The sequence below is a fragment of the Cygnus atratus genome, chromosome 7, assembly GCF_013377495.2.
Source record: "Cygnus atratus isolate AKBS03 ecotype Queensland, Australia chromosome 7, CAtr_DNAZoo_HiC_assembly, whole genome shotgun sequence".
Classification (NCBI taxonomy): Eukaryota; Metazoa; Chordata; class Aves; order Anseriformes; family Anatidae; genus Cygnus; species Cygnus atratus.
The window spans coordinates 30,197,200-30,213,939 of record NC_066368.1 but is presented as its reverse complement, the minus strand read 5'-3'; the positions used below and the strand labels follow the sequence as shown (position 1 = coordinate 30,213,939).

Here is a 16,740-nt window from a genome sequence, read left to right as displayed (position 1 = left end):
ATCTCATTTTGATGTTCAAAGAAGCTCTACTCCTTAGAGTTACCTGTAAAGTTGTGAACACTTGCAGCTTCTCAAGCATATATTTAATTTAGAAGAAAGGATTCATTCTTCTCCTCCTAACATCCAGCATGGAATCATTTTTTAACTCTGTTAACGTAGTACATCACTTCCTGGTCTCCTGCATGGATAGAAGTCCAACAGGTTGGGAAAATCTAAAGTAAGGAGGAAAAAGAAATGCATTTCATTACATTGCATAGATAATATAATGTATCCTTTACAGTAGATGTTGGCCTTGGTCTCCAGAGAGTTTGGGCTGTGTCTGGCATGTCTAGATGTAAGGCGTAAAGCACTCAAGAACAGGCTAGATTTCCCCAGAACTTTAAGCTTGCTTCAAGCTGGGGCATTATTACCACCCTCCATTGGTACTGTGGTGGAGGATAATATATTATGCCTTGGGCTGTACAGCTAAGGAACCATGTTACCAGTGGAAAAAATCACTTTTCTCTTGTAAAACTGAGAAATACATGTCAGTCTAAATATATGTGTAAAATAAGACTGATCCCTGTGGAATATCAGAAGGTAATAAATGTACAAGGTCATTGCTAGACAGGCGGTCTCAAGATATAGATTTGAACTATATAAAAATATTCTTATGTAAAAATGGAGAGCCATTCTGACAAAAGGCTCCTCTGAGAAATCAGCTGACATGGCTTATCCAGGAGGTAGTTTTTCCTGGTTGCATAAAATAGTTTCAGTCTGGTGAGGGAATAAATAGCAGTTGATTTCAAAGAAGTTGCTTATTCAGATGAATCAGGTCCAAAATACAAGTGGTTCAAAGTACGGTTTTGTAATAAATATTATAGGAAATGCTCAAGATCAGAACTATGAAACTTATTTTAGAGCGTGTGGGGTATATCTAAGTATGTGCATTCTAAAGTGTGTTTCAGCGCAAGAGTGCAGTTGTGTTCCTGAAGAGCCTGCCTGTCAAGACTTTAGCAACTTTCTAAGCCAAGGCACTGGACAGACCTAGGTAAAATTTCTGTTGTCATAGTCCTAGCTTTAAAATGTGTTTTAAGATAAGTGAGCTGTGACTAAGGTTGAAAGGGACAATAATAATAATAGACTTTTAGATAGGCTGCTAATGTGCAAGCCTATCTTGGTGATTTGAATTTGTGATGAGAAGAGTCTGAAAGTACTGGTATGTATTTCTGGTATGAGAAAGAGTCTTCTGGTTGCATAGACCAGTGTAAACCTTTATTTTTTCCTCCAAAAAACCAAGAGAGAGGTACTCAAACGTGTACTTGATAAGAGAAAAGAAAGGGGCAAAACAAAATGTCTCTCTCTCCTGAAGATGTAGAAACTCTGCAGTGGTGAATGATTTACCTTAAGGGGAAAAATGCATCTGCTCTGCTGTGAAGTTCCTATGAAAAATGCTTTGTGATTTGTGAATCATTTTATTTTGAAACTTTCTTCAGAGTTGGCTTATTTACAATGCATGATTTCTTTCTGAGATTGTGGATTCTATACAAAGATATGCCTGCAGCTGCTGAAAAAGTCTATTAAAAATGGGTATTCTCCCTTCCTTTTGTCTTTTATTTTTGACAAGCTTTTTGGTGATAATACAGAAGTAGCAATGGAAAGATACACAAAACTCCTGTGAATGTGGAAGGATTGATTACTGTTTAGGAAAAAAACAAACCAACACAGTTTTTAAAGACCAAATTGAAATTAAGGCAGGAAACTCTGTTCTTAGTGGGGTCTTCAGTCAGCTGATGACCAAAGGGTTCTTCACAATGGTCTCTCACCACTCATTTTAGGAAGGAGAGAGAAAAGATTACATGTGGGAAGAGACTATGGTGCAGACAAGAAAGAGGGAAAGAAAAAGGGGGAAAGGTGAATCTTTGGTCTGAAGATATATAAACGTGGAAGAACCATGAAGATGAAGCTGTTGAGGAGACTGACAACTGGGAAATACATTAGTATTTTTTATAATTTTTTTTTTGTGCTAGCTCAAGGGCTGTCAGGAACTACTTCAAAATCTATGGTACATACTTCAGCTGTCAGAGATCCTTGAATGAAAAATTATACAGTAGTCTAGAGTTTATGAAATTGGATTTCGGGGAAAGGGTTATTTTAAGTAAATTGGGAAGCTTGGAGAGCTAGTAGTAACCACTGAGCCTGCAGAACGAGGCTGCTATGTCTGAGCTCTCAGGATCTATACCTTGATGGTGTGTCTGGAGAACTAACCTTAGAAAGACAATTTCTCGCTTCTGGAGAGACTAGGGAAAGTTTAGAAGCCCACAGTGCCAGTTCTGTAGGTTACCAGAAATCAGATAAGATCCTAGAGGGGAAAACACCTCCAGGCCTGAGTACTGATAATTATTTTTTTTCTCTTGCAGTTAAGTTATTTTTATGAAAACAACTCAGTAATTACTGAAAAGTAGGGGGAGGGGAAGAAAAAAAAAAGAATGTGACAGTTTAGATGGTATACATAGCATGTGGCTTTTTAAATTCTCCCGAATAAGACTAATTTTTATAAAGATGATTAAAAAAAAAAAATCAGAGCAAGCATAGCAATTATACAGTGATAACTGGGAGTGGAGAGGGGAACCAGCACAGGGAATATAACATAGTTATGGTCAGCAAATCTAGGCTCTAGAAGTGGTGTTTATTCGTCTATGGCATTTCACTCTAACTTGATTTGTAGTGATCCTAAAATTTGGGTTCCTCTTGCAGAGTAGATGTCCCTAATGCCTCAGACAGTGTGGGAACTGTAAGAAGTGTTATAACTTTAGGTTCTATAGGTACTGTAGGTGCTATAGCTTTTTAACATTTGGTTTCTGACTTTTTTCCCCTTGGCCTGTCTCTTGAACATGCAGATCTAATGTACAATCTAATATATAGTCTCAGAAAAGCTGTATGAACCAATAATAAGGCATATTAAGAGATATAATTGAAGCCTTGTGTGAGAAGCTGGTAACATGAATAAATAAAAATCCTCATTTGTAGTGGTATTTCTGTTTACAAATTCACTTTTCTAATAAATCATTTCTTATGTTGTAACTGGCAAAAAGAAAACTGATATTTAAAAGCAGGATCCCTCTCTGACCTGCTCTTTCTCTTTCTGTATGTGAAGTGTACCTTTTCTTTCTCTTAAACCAATCTCTGCATGCCCAGGGAAGGAGTTGATATTTGGCATTGGCTTTTTTTTTTTTTTTGTCATGAGAGCCATCTTGTAAGTTTAAGCATTTTCTTTTTATCTGTATTGAAGAATTCAGTTCTTCATGCAAACAATGGTCAAAGGTGTTGCAGTGCCCTATAGAAACAGACTGAAGATGGTGTGATCAGAATTTCGTACCAACCATTACTTGTCCCACCATGTGAGATGTTTTATTTACTGTGTGTTTGCTCCTTAGGATGTGTTCCTCTCACTCAGAGCACTGGTAGCTCCCTTGGTCTCATGTAGGATTTACCCTAACCATGTGGTAGGAGAACAGGGACAGAATTATTTTGATCTGGTGTGTGACTAAAAGTTACCTGGAGGTTTTTATAATGAGATTTTATGAACGCAAACATAACAGCCAGTTAAGCTTTATTAGTAACATATACTCTAAGTAGCACCTAATCAGAAGCGTAGTAACGTTTATGGATAGATGTCATGAGGCTCAAGTTTTTCTCTATTATCTAATTGAGTAACTTTACCTAATTTTGATAACTGTGTAATATAAAGTTGAAGGAATTGCATACCAGCTAATGGCAGAGCCTATATGTGAAACAGGCTCTTTCAGAGGAAGTTGAGGTCTTTTAATAGCAGATCCTCTGTACATGGTTTCTTCTGGATTAGTCAGTTTAGGCTTGAATACAAGTGAAATACTGTTTTTGTTTTTTTTTTTTTTTCTGGGTCTCTTTTCTGCAGTGCATCCTGTAGTGTTTTTTTATAATTAAATGATTAGCTTGATATATACATCATCATATTTCATTTCCCTCATATAATTCAATACAATGTGTGAGCATTGTAATTAATTACGGGTTTTTGAAAATTCTTAGGATGCTTTAGAATAATGTGGTATGGGCATCACTTGTCTTATTATTAAAACATTGTTAGTATGACATTTTAGCCATAGCAACCTGTATAATAAGTCATAGTCTGTGTATACAATTGTCTCTAGTTCTTTCTACTTCAACTTTATTACAAAGAAAGTTTGAAGTGAAGGTCATACTTGGGGTGTGCCCCTTTCTGCCCTGCTTTGTTGTTTTCAATGTCTCTTGTGTACATCAGTGTCCTTACTCTTCCATAAAGAGTGAGGTTTGACCACTTCTGGATGATTCTTGATTTGCCTTTCAGTGTGACTTTTCTTTGAACTTTCTACTTTTGTGGTAGATGTGGCTTGGAAAGACACTCACCTCTGCCAAACCTGTGCACCACTCTAGGTTACTGTATTAGTTTTCAAAGTGGTCTTTTCCGTAGAGTGATTTTTCACATCTAGAGAAATGTTAGTGCAAGATATAATTAGGCCAATTTTAAACAATTTTGAATAATATGAGATTTAAGAAATATCTGCATCTGTGCTGACATGAGGTAAGCCTGTTCTATTGCACCACAGTACACAGTATAATATAAATCTGTTTATCCACAGGTTGAGATTTATTTTTTTTTTAATTAAAAAAAATGCAGTCCCAAATGCAGCATTAGAGAGGTCAGATCTCATTTAAGTATCAAAAGAAGTGGCCTGTTCTTTAAGCAGCCTCTGGGTAAAAGGTGCATAAATGTTGAGATGTTTTGAAAATCTGTCCTAAGCTTCATATTGGGAGCTATCAGGTGTGAAACTTGTTTGAACAACTGGCTCATTTCATGTATTTAGATGAGAACTCTTGAAAATTTGTAGGTTTTGATGTTTTTCCCTGATTTGAGTGCTGATTCTGCTGATTCCTTACAGCAAAGCTGAAGGAGAGAGAGAAATTCAGATTGATGCTCTAATAATTCAGCATAGTTTTATTAGATGTTAAAAAGTCATGGGTTTCTGAAGTTATTCTAGGGCAACTGCTAAAAAGCAAACTTTTAGCATGAAGAACATAGACTTGGACTATTTTAATGGCACTGATTTTGTAGCACTGTAAGCAAAGATTTTTGTTTTGTCTTGAAATACTAGTGCTGAGTGAGGACTTGTTCTTTTCCTGAGTATTGAGCAAAAATAATTTTGGCATACATTGTGTTTCATGTATGAGGAAAGAAGGGAGTGTTCCTTTTAAAGCTGAGTTTAGAAAAATGGAATAGCAGCTTTAGACCGTTGCTAGGCTTGGAATATTTGCATAATTCTTGAATGCAGTTGTAAGGATACGCTGCAGAGATCTTTCAATAGATCAACCATTAAACCCTGTCAATAAATATATGCTATAAATACATACCGAGTCACAGCTATACCTACAAACACTGCAAGTCTTTCGGCAGTTGGCATAGATGGATGCATGTTGTTTGGCAAAGCTGGCTGCCTCACTATGAGCGCCCTTCCCCAGCCACACAAATTGCTTCCTGGTGTCTCGAATGGCTTATGTGCTGTTGCTGTCTGTTTTGCTGGTAGAATTAACACCTGTTGGGGGGGGAATCATGAACGGGAATGATAAGGGTCAGTTCTGAGGATGTGCATGTCTTGGGCTGGCCTCTGGAGTATGAAACTTGCTGACCGCACATGGAAGTGACTGCAGCTTTTTCTGATTTTACTGAGTCTCATAATACTTAGTTTTTCTCTTGACGCAGCAGCTCTGATAGTATTATATATGCCCCAGACGCTCATTTCGAAGTCTTCTGCTTAAAGTTTAGGTCAGTGAAAGTGAAATGCTGCCTTGCACTAGTTTGAATTCGTCATTTTGAAGTACGTGTTTTCCTGAAGCACAGTAGCAGATCAGTTATGGAGAAGGGATCACACATCAGTGTTTTGGTTTGCTCAGAATTTTCCAGGGGAGTATGAGTGTGCCACGAACGGCACGTGTTCCCAGCGTGTTGGGGAAACAAGGGAATGGAAATCTTTTGCAGCTGGTTCAGAAGCAATGTTGTGATGCTTAGACGGATGTTCCTCCCTCCTGCTTTCAGCATAAGGCAGGATACAAAGGAGAACCATTTAAAGGGGGAAGTGAAAAAAAATTATTTTTTTAAAATCAAGTTTCTCTTGGTGCTTTTTGTGCATATGTATCATTGCTGTTAATTAGACAGGCAAGCAGGGCTAGTATGTTCTTTGCTTGTCAATACTGCTCGGAATCCAAACGAGTTTCTCAGTACCGAAGAACTGGGAGGTTTTATCAGCTTGTCTGGAGCTGCTATGTTTGACTGCTTTTTGTAAATAGAGGAGAGTGTTTTTCTTTTGTGCATGCCGGAACTGAGGCTGAACCATGCTGACATTAAAATAATACTCAGCGTGTACGTGCAAAACAGTCCCAAAGGAGGCGGCAAAGTTGGGCATCCCTGCTGAATGCTAATGAAGGTGTGGAAAAAATATTTTTATATCATTATGATTTGTAATGAAAGGCAGGTGAAAGAAGCAGAGGGTGAGAAAATGGAGTTTAGTCCGTGCTGAAGGGCAAAAGAAAACAGTTATTGAAGAACTTGCTAGGAGTGGAAGTCAAATATGCAGTATTCAATAAAGAACATAGTTGTTATGCCCCTCAAATAATTGAGATGATTTGTGGTTAATTCTACCTCAGATCTTGGGGTGGAGGGTTTCACTTCTACCTAGTGCCTTAAAATAGTATTGATCCCATTGTGAGTAATGTGTAGTTCTGTAAAACCAGGTGCCATTCAAAATTACCAGAAATGCTTATTCAGTTTTAAACATTATGCCAAGCTCTTATTCTTTGAGGAAAAACATTACTAATGGAATTCCATTTTGTTGTCAATAGTACGGTTATTCTGGCGGATTAGGTCTACTGGCGGATCAGGTACTACTTAATTGTTTTTTTAGTATTAAAAACAAAAAAAAAAACTAGAAAATGTTTAAATTCTGTGATGTTTCATATCTTTACTTGAATTTCTAAATTACTGTCTTAAAAACAAAAAGCTCAAAACAAACAAAAAAGTAAACTTTTTAAAATACATTATGCAGTCTTTACTGGGTCAGTCTTCCCAATCTACCCAAGTGCAAAGCCAAGCGATACTCAGCTATAAAGTAGAGTGTTGGCTATAAGGCTGCATTTGCTCTGAGATTCTTCCCCTCTTTGGAGGAGCTAGAGGGCAGTATCTGATCTGTCCTGTGTGAAATAAGGCCGCCTCTTTATCTTTCACTATTGCTCTCAATTAATGCACTTTTTTTTTTTTTTCAGTGGCATATGCCCTGATATCATGCTGGTAGCTTTACTGTACAGGAAGTACTGTGTTCAATGAAGATTAATCCAAAATTTTTACTTGGAAAGCAACTGGTGCATTTGTTGACCACTTGGTGGCATCACTCAGTTGTATGGAAACAACTGCTTTGCCAGTAGAGCAGCTTTGCTTCTGTGCTAGGTGTTAAAGGACTTCCATGTTTTACTTTAGCCTATTAAAGACTGAAGAGAGCTATTAATATGCTTCAGGACGTTAAATGAAAGCTACAACTCTAGTTTTGATAACTTTATTCCTTCTCTGTGGTGTGTTACTTACAATTTTGAATCTTTTCTTTATCTGCATAAAAGTCAACCGAAAGCTGGTCTAGATATCTCTTCTTTCTGCCCCCCTTGATAACTTTTCAAGGATGGGAGCTAGTGTTTTATCAGGTTGATAGTGATATAAATGCATAGCATCATTTTTTATATTTCTTTTTGGTTTGCTTTTCCTGGGAAATTACTTTTAACCTCCAATTGCTGCAGTCAATATGTATTCTAGGGAAAGGTGCTATGCAATTTTGTGACTTCGCTAATGGTAAATACTTGCTATAAAACAAAAGCGTTTTGCAGCCTTCATGCTAAAACTAGATGATGTTTCCATGTGTGTATAAACCAACAATAACATTTTACTGAAAATGATGAAACATGGTTGTAAAGGAGGAAGCAAGGCATAGTCACTGTTATATATAAAGGACAGTTCTGGTAATGTCAGGAGAGCTCTGACAGTTTGTGTATGCTGACAATGGGCCCACAAGGTATTGGGTAGTAAGGCATATAGTTGAAAACAAGTTTTTTCCAAATACTGCTTCCCCTGTGGGCAAAGCAGCACAAGGAAGGTGATGTTTCCATTGCGTGTCTGCTTTGTGAGTAATGGCTAGCAATATCTTTTTTGAGGGGTGTGGGGGAGTTAATATATGTATATATTAAAATCCCTTTTCTTCCACTCTCTCCCTTCCTGTTCAGGTTAGGCTACTGAATGCTTGAAATGTAATAAAAGAAATGCAATAAAAACAGCAACTCAAGAATGGGACAGTTCTTTAATATTATTTTTGAAACTTATTCCTTGTAAACATTTCAAATTCTCATGCTTTCCTTAGCTCTCAAGATGCTATTTTTAGACACTGCTTTGTCAGTGATATTCTGACATGCTGACTACTCATGTACACTTAAGCATGCACACCAATATATGCATTTACTAATTTTCTTGAATCTTTTCCTTGTAACTGATGGCCTACTGAAATAATCAGCATTATCTTAGAAAATATAAGCAATGATGCGTAGCTGATTTTTGGATCAGTTAGTGCTTTGAGCTGGACTACTAAGAATTTTCCTTGAAGTGGAGACTAAAGTATTTGGCTATAGGACTGCATATACCCATACAATTTAGGGTAGATTTTTCAAAACAAAAAAAAAGGCAAGAAAAAAAAGTATTTTCAACTGACTTAGCAGTTTTGTTGCAGTTGCTAAGATTCAGTTGCTAAGAAAAACACCTAAATTTCCCATATCTTATGGTTTCTAAGACCAAGGAGATAATGAAGTATGGAGGGAAAGAAAATTAGAAACAGTTTAAGCAATAATTCTTTTTTTTTTTTTCAATGTGTTATCTAGTGTCGTGTTTTTAGTTGGAAGTTATTAGGAAAGTAAGTAGCAAAAAATACCTGTGGAGGGTCAAAATGGCCATTTCACTGCTGGTAAATAAATACAAAGTTTCTGGGAAGTCCAGCAGGATTATCCATCTGACAAATACCGGCTGTGCTCTGTTCTCTTTGGGTCTCACTGTTAGTTCTAATTGGAACAGAGTCCATAGTATTTGTTAGGGTTTGCATTGCCCTTTTGAATGATAGGCTAGTCACTGATGCTCTCCAAGGCCCTTCTCACAACACACTGTTATACGTGTGGAATACTTTCATTATTTGAAATTATCAAGTGAAAGACTTGGTATCACGTTGGGGTTCTGAATGTTAGCGAGTAGGGGAACACAGGACATCAGGAGCTATTGGTGAAGCTATGTCAGACTTTCCTGTAGCTTCCAAGATAATCACACTAAGGACTGTGGGATCTAAGAACACCTGGTTTCTGGTCCCAAATACAGAATAATAGATGCTTAAATAAAAGGGAGGGAATATTTATTGTTCTTAAATGCTGTATCTAAAAAACGATCCAAGTTGGACTAGTTAGGAGGTTTGTTTGGTTTGATTTTTACAAAAAGAAAACATTATTTTTGAAACCCCACTTAGTGAACCATAAGGTTGAGAGAGTGTTTAAATGATTCTGATTTTGATATTGTCCTCAGTTCGTCAATAGTAGGAGTGAATCTTTCTATAGATCAATATTTTTAATAAAAATATCTTCAGTGATATTAAGATGACTTTAATTTTGTATGCCTGATGGAGTGGTTTTGCACAAAAGCATTTACATTTTAAAGATCTTTTTAAGACCTAAACAGAATGCAAATGTAGATAGCTAAAAGTCTTGCCGCTTTTCTACATGATTATATTTGTTGTGGGCTTGTGCTCCTGACTTCATAGAAGTTTCTCATGTACTACTTTAGAGACGTTTGTTTTTTGTTTAGATGTGCGTGAAAATGCTTCTCTGTTTGTTTGTTTTTTTTGCTGAAGGGACTGTATCATCATCCTTATTGTTTTGAGCTACTGTTGGGAAGGCTGCTGTCTTTTTTCTTCTTCCATCATCCTTTTTATCTCATCTTAGTGCTCCAGACAAATCTCCCAGAAGGACTTTTTTCATTTAAGTTAAAAACAAAAAAACAAAAAACAACAACAACAAAAAAACCTCCATGGAAACACATGGATGTGTTTCCTGAAGACCTTACGTCTTGATTAAAGATACAGTTTGTCAGCTTTCTGAATGGATATGTTTTTATCTCCTAATTCTTGACTATTCCAATGTTTTACTCAAAACCTTTAGGTACATCTGCTCACTTATAAATCAACAAATGAATTGAATTGCTGGTTAAATTTTGTATAGAGGAATAACACAGTAACTAGTTCCTTGTTTGTTTGTGTATAGCACATGATATTTTGCATGTTTGCTAGGCTATTTGGTAGACTTGCCAACTGTCACCTTCAGCAGAATAAATTACAGGCCTTGATAGTTTCAGGAAATACGGGGATTTAGTTTCCCAAAAGATATTCTTCCCAGAATTTGCTATATTTTCTTGAATTTGATGTTTTGATAATATCTTTTTTCCTTCTGGCTTTCAAAGATAAACTATGTGAAAAATAACTTATCAGCCAAATTGACTGGGACAATAATACTAAGGCAAATGTAAAGTCCCTCATCTCAGCAGGATGGTAGCTTTGAAACCTAATTACAAACACTTAAGTGCCAACTTTGTTAATCATTTCATTGCAGACTACTACATCAGAAACACCAGGTATGTGAGTGTGACTGGATTTCTATTCCCTTGCTGCATCTGATGTTCTCTTCCTTCATTTGAAAATCTTTCTAAGCAAAAAGGCAGCAACCTCTGAATTTTCAAACAGTAGAAATTTTTTAAAGCACAAGTTGTTTTATTAGGATAATCTTCCATTTGCTGTGCAGTGAAGAGCTCTTAAGGGCTAGTCAAACTGGAAAAGAAGAAAAAATATCAAGGAAACAGAGGATTTATCTGATGGGGTTCAAAGTGGGTAGGACTAGCTGTAGTGACACACAGAAGTGAGAGACATCAAGGCTTTGAAGTTTGAAGAGGCAGTGTGAATGCCAGTAGGTGGATGTATTACTAGATCAGAAATTAGTGGCAGCTGGTCTATTGATAACTGTGGCAACAAAGGAACAAGTTCGTATCCTATCCTGAATAACAGGAAACCACTGAAAGGGAGGCTGAAAGACAGTCATATTGTCATGTTGCCAGGAGCAAGATAACAGTTTATTTTGGAGTATTTTGATTATATGTAGTGTGGAGAGAGGGATTTAATTATAAGGAGATCTGAGCTAAAGCCCTTAATACAAATATCCTTATGAACATGGTGACAAACTTTGTTGTCCACATGTCTTGAGAAACAGGATGGCAACACAGGAAACAATGGTAGAAAAGCAAGATCTTAAATGTGATTGTAGCAAAGCAGAATTCTAGTGTCATATGCCACAGAGTCCTACACGTTAAAAAAGGCAGTAGAGATAAGGTGCAGTAGTATGAAAAAATCATAACTGGTCTTTCAGGCTCACTTGTGGTGTTAATGGAGTTAGAGGTGTGGTCCAAGAATGTGAAAGTTTACTATGTATAGCCGTGATGTTAGAGTCAAGTTAGAAAAATGGGTGTTAGAAGATTACCCAAATATATCAACCTGTGTTACTTCTGCCAATATGACAGAGATAACATCCAACACAAAAACCTAGAAAATGATAGTGCCTACAGAGGAGGTAAATGTTAGAAAATCATGCAATAGATGGGGAATTCGTCTACTCTTCTATCATGGAAATAACAGTTTAAGACAAAATGACAAGCAGACTTGAAAAAGAGAGTTGTTGAAAGTCATTTTCAGAAGAACAGGTTAGGAGAGATGCTTCACAGAGATGATTATAAATTGGATTAATTGATAATTTAGGAAACAGTCAAGGATAAACTTGAGAGATGGTCTGCTATTAGAAGAAAATATTGACCAATAACTACCATGAAATAATTTTATCTGCTAAAATAGTTTGAATGCAAATTTATTCTCTAAGTACGGCGATCATGTTTTCACCAGGTTAACATGCATATTTCTTGCAGTATGGTTTGTGGGATGTTGGTACCCTCTTAAAATGTATCCTGACAATGAAGACATTTGATACAGTAAATTAATAATTATTGCTATTCATATAGCGGTGAAATCTGGAGGCAAGATTGCTAGAATGTTGTGTCTTTTATCTGTAGAACTCAGATTTAAAAGCACTATTTCTTGAAATTTGAGATTATTACCTACAGGGTAAATAAACAGGAAAGCATCTTTGCTAGATGAAAGTGTGGTACATCTCTAGTAAATAAGAAAGATCACTTAAGATCAGTGTGTTTGGATTTCTCTCTCCTTTGTTAGTAAGTTTATATGAACCACAGTGCTTCAAATTTCTGTATTTCAGTTTTAAGGAAATAAGGATGGGGATTATGAAATTAATGTACAAAAAGTTCAGGTTCTTTTGAGTGCTTGTGAAATTATAGCTGAGGCACAGAATTACTTATTTACTCAGTCACATGATCAGGGATGCTTGACGGTTGCTCAAAATCCATAGCTAGTATAAAGTAAAACAAAATTACAAATACTTTCTCATGCCACAAAAATTTGTGTGCAACAAAGCATAGGCATACATGGGGGACATGGGGGGGGGGGGGGGGGGGAGGAGGAAGAGAAAATCCTAAACATTCTCCCCAGTTTTCTTCTGGGATTCTGTAATCCTTTCAACGTTCTCTTGGTAATTTCAAGATGTTTTAAGAGTTGATGAGATTTTTTTAATGAATTGGAGTCTGTTGTACTTGTGTAGTTGTGTTCCCCATTGTGTTATTCATGTACAAAAAACTTTTCATAATGCGCTAAAAGCTTCTCAGCACTCAGAACAATAAGGTTTTAGAGGTTGAACTTCTTGGAATCTGTCACATTTTATTCAGCGAAAGTCTTCTATTGAAAATGACACGCACTGTTTCATATTCTGTGATTTGACTAAACGTGATTCCGAAAACATGAAACCTTTTTCCTTAGTCATTTCAGTTTATATTGCCTGCTGTACTATCGCAAAACAAAGGCAAGAGGAGAAAACACTGTGTAGCATGTACTTTCAGGCAGAACACAGTCAATTGACAAAATATCAGAATGTAGAAGCTGATTGACTAATTCTTCATTTTAACCTATTGGTACAAACTGCAAAACAGTGAGTCCCTCAACCAAAACAGACATTGCTGAGGTATATCAGCTGTGTTCTGTGGGCTGTGCGGGGAGAAATGCGGGCTGTTTGTGGTCTGTCATATCTCTGGTCTTTTTGCTGCTAGTATGTGAGCAGCTTTTGATTAGTGTCAAGTGCTGAATGAAGTTATCTCTTGTCATGCGACTGATGATCAGTTCTATATTCCACAAATAAGTGACTGTCTAAATGCAGCATCCTGTCAGAAAGGGCTTTGTTTTTTCTCTCCTGTTTGCTTGTGCAAGTAAATTGTTCCTTCTGTGGATCTGTGTGGCTTTGCTTCTCTCGTCCTTGGTGGTGGCGGCAAAGCTCGCTGGCTGGTGCTCTCTGCAGGGGTCTATAGCTCAGCTCTGCTGTTCTTTCCCTCTGTTCCCACTTCTCTGTTTCCTGTTCCCCTCCCCTACTGTGACTAAATGAATTACCTGTATGGCATGTTCAGTTTTCTCTGGCATGTTCAGTTTTCTCTGGCAAAGAGCCTGGGAAATCAAATCTGTTCCTGAACCTGGGTCTCCCATTTGGCAAATGTAATGCCTCCCCGCTGCTAAATCAGGTCAGCTCTCAAGAAAAACAAAGAACAATTTCATATAACTATAATTAACACAGAGTAAATTTAGATAATGCAGCTGTTTAGATAACGCATATGTTTATTGTAAAGACCATCAAGAAGCACTCCATTTTTCTCTGTTGCATTAGGATACATGTTGAATGCTCTGTATGTAGAGAGGATTAAACATTTTTTGTTATTCATATAAAAGTGAAAAGTATTTATTTTCTGTCTGTTCTAAGAAGATACTTGGCGAAATGATTCATTGGTTGCATTAGGCACAGCTTTATGTATTTAATTACCATGGCTTTATATAATTATTTGATAATTAACAGTTAATTATTAATAATTATTCATAACCTGTCCCACTCCTTTGGCTCTTTGGCCTCTGAATGTGGAGATACAAAAGGAAGTGTTCAGAGGAGGACAAAGAAATCCTTCTAGCACGCTGTGTTCATTTTCTTACCACTGTTCAGTCTATTTCCACCGGAGACTGGTGGAGCTGCTCCGTGACTGGGGGGATGCGTGTGCCCCCCTACCTGGCACGTGTCCTGGCAGCCCCATAGCGTGTGCCATGCGTGGGCAGCCTGCTCTTCTGAGCCGAGGCAGCACCCAGGGAAGCGGGATGGTTTCCTTTGGGCAGGCTGTGCTTGTGCAGGTGGTCACCTGGGGAGCAATGCTGCTAAAACCCTGAGCAACCCCCCAGCCCTCCTCAAGGGTTTCCCTGGGGAGCTGCAAGGCAGGTGAGAGCTTGCTGTGCTGCCTGAGGAGCTCCTGGGGACAAACTGTACCACAACTACTGACTAAATAGCTGCTGAGGTATAGCTAGGGGCTTTGGGTGGAAACCCTTTCCAGTGCTAGCTGGACATCAGGGTGACTGACCAGAAGGAGCGAGCGGTGAGGGTGGCAGCCAATGCCCAGGCCGCGCAGGCCTCTGCCGCCATCACTGCCCTCCCTGTGCTTCCAGCTCAGTAACTCTTCGTTCTTGGAAGCAGGTGGGCTCAAATGTGTACGCTGTGTTTTTAAGTAGTACGTGCTTTCCCAGATCTTTTTACAGACAACTACAGTGTTATTAATAAATGTTTAATCATTCATGACTTGCTTTCATTCTAATGAGCACTTCTGTTGTTTCCTTGTTGCTCTGAGAGGCAAGCAGTGAATGTTTCTTCATCAATTTAAAAATCCTTCAAAACTCTCTTGTATAAGACACATCCTTGAAACTGAAATCACTCTTTGTTGTCCGAAGCCCACATCCAATGTGCATGACCAAGTTAGAGGTGGGTGGTGTACTTAGAGCCCTCACAGTGAGGGCTGTAATCTACATTTGCATCGGCTTCAGTCTGAAGAAACGAGGACAGTAATGGTATCTGTTCTCAACTTCGTCTTATCTGTACAGATTGCAGATACTGTCTCCTACTGTAAAGGTACAGGACTTATCTCTGAAAGGCTTCAGCTGATACTGTAGCTGAAACCTCTTCAGCTCTGTGTTAATGGCAAGGGTAAAGCCTGTCTTGTACCCTTCATAACATCCAGATCAGTCAAAGGAGTTTTTGAGCCTGCTTCAACCCTACTTTATTTCTTTTCTTCTCCAGCCTGTGACCTGATGACCCTAGGGATCTTAGCCTTAGTGACATCCACTGGCTGTGCCTCGGCCAACGCCCTGCAGTCCCTGACGGATGCCATGCACATCCCACACCTCTTTGTGCAGCGCAACACGGGAGGCTCCCCACGCACGGCCTGCCACCTGAACCCCAGCCTGGAGGAGGAGGAGTACACACTGGCTGCCCGACCACCAGTCCGCCTCAATGACGTTATGCTGAAACTGGTCACCGAGCTGCGATGGCAGAAATTCATAGTCTTTTATGACAGTGATTACGGTGAGTAAAGCAGAGAATTTCAGACACTATGAAATTGATTTCTTTCAACTAGGAAAAGGAGAGGAAAATATAAAAGGGGAGGGGGTAGAACTTGCTGGGTTCTTCCTCAGAAAAGGGCGAAGTGTTTTAAGTGACATGGGTCTCTGATTTGAAGGAAAGGTTGCAGTGAAAACTAATTCTCAGACAAGCAGCAGAGTTGCTTAGCAACACCTACCAGGACAGCCGAAGTTTGAATCATCTCACACTTTTTCAGTAAAATATTAATAAAGTGTTGACATTGATTGGCAGAGGTCATGTAGCTGTGCAAGGAAGTTCAACATGGCCTCTACCCATTCCCTGAAAACACTCTCTATCAAAGCTAAGTACTGTTCTCTTTAAAAATTAATTTTCAAAATAACTATTACCATATCTTTTTGCACATGCTTCCTCTCACTATTCTCCATTAGGAGTAACTTTCAGTGTTATACTTCTTGGCATTAAACCAAGAGGTAGAGTTAGCTTTTTTACTACATCTGATGCATCTCCTTCAGCAAATTTTTTACTTTGGTCTGAAACTTAGGGAAAAGAAGTCTGTCCAAGGAAATTTACTACCCTGTAATGGGTGTAAAGAAGCAATAAAAAATAAACCTTGCATTGTGCCAAGCTCTGAGTGAAGGGAAGTGTGTGCATATTTTTTGTTACCCTGCTCAACTGATAGGAACATTGTTCCGTATGATTAACTTAAATATTTTCAGTACTCTCATCTTAGTATATAGCATCTGTAATGGGGGAAATAAATTTTCCATGGAATGTTTTAAAACCATGTAAACACTTTGGGTTTAAAATGGGATGTGTACGTTTTTGGTGTGGTGACTTAGTATGAACAGAATATAAAGAAAGGAAATTGAGGTGAGATTGTAGTTGGAAAGATAATCTCACATGTATCTCTGTATATAGTTTAGATTTTATACAGCCTTCACCAACTACAGTGTAGCTTTTTATTTGTATTCTTACTATATTATGGAGGATTTTCATTGGCGAATCAGAGATAACATCTTTGGTTTTGAATTTGGGCCACTCATGTTTTTGTTTGTTTGTTTG

At 38.0% G+C, this 16,740-nt stretch overlaps 1 protein-coding gene across 9 annotated transcripts in view; it reads left to right on the top strand.

Moving 5' to 3' along the window:
• Positions 1-16,740, top strand: part of GRID1 (glutamate ionotropic receptor delta type subunit 1) — a 534,616-nt gene that overhangs the window by 203,908 nt on the left and 313,968 nt on the right. For 8 of the 9 annotated variants that reach the window (XM_035538109.2, XM_035538088.2, XM_035538094.2 and 5 more), the window contains exon 3: positions 15,376-15,660. In XM_035538109.2, coding sequence (XP_035394002.1) covers positions 15,376-15,660 — 285 coding nt within the window. Of the gene's footprint in view, positions 1-937; positions 1,031-15,375; positions 15,661-16,740 lie in introns of all 9 variants that reach the window. The other variant, XM_050711998.1, reaches the window with a different exon arrangement.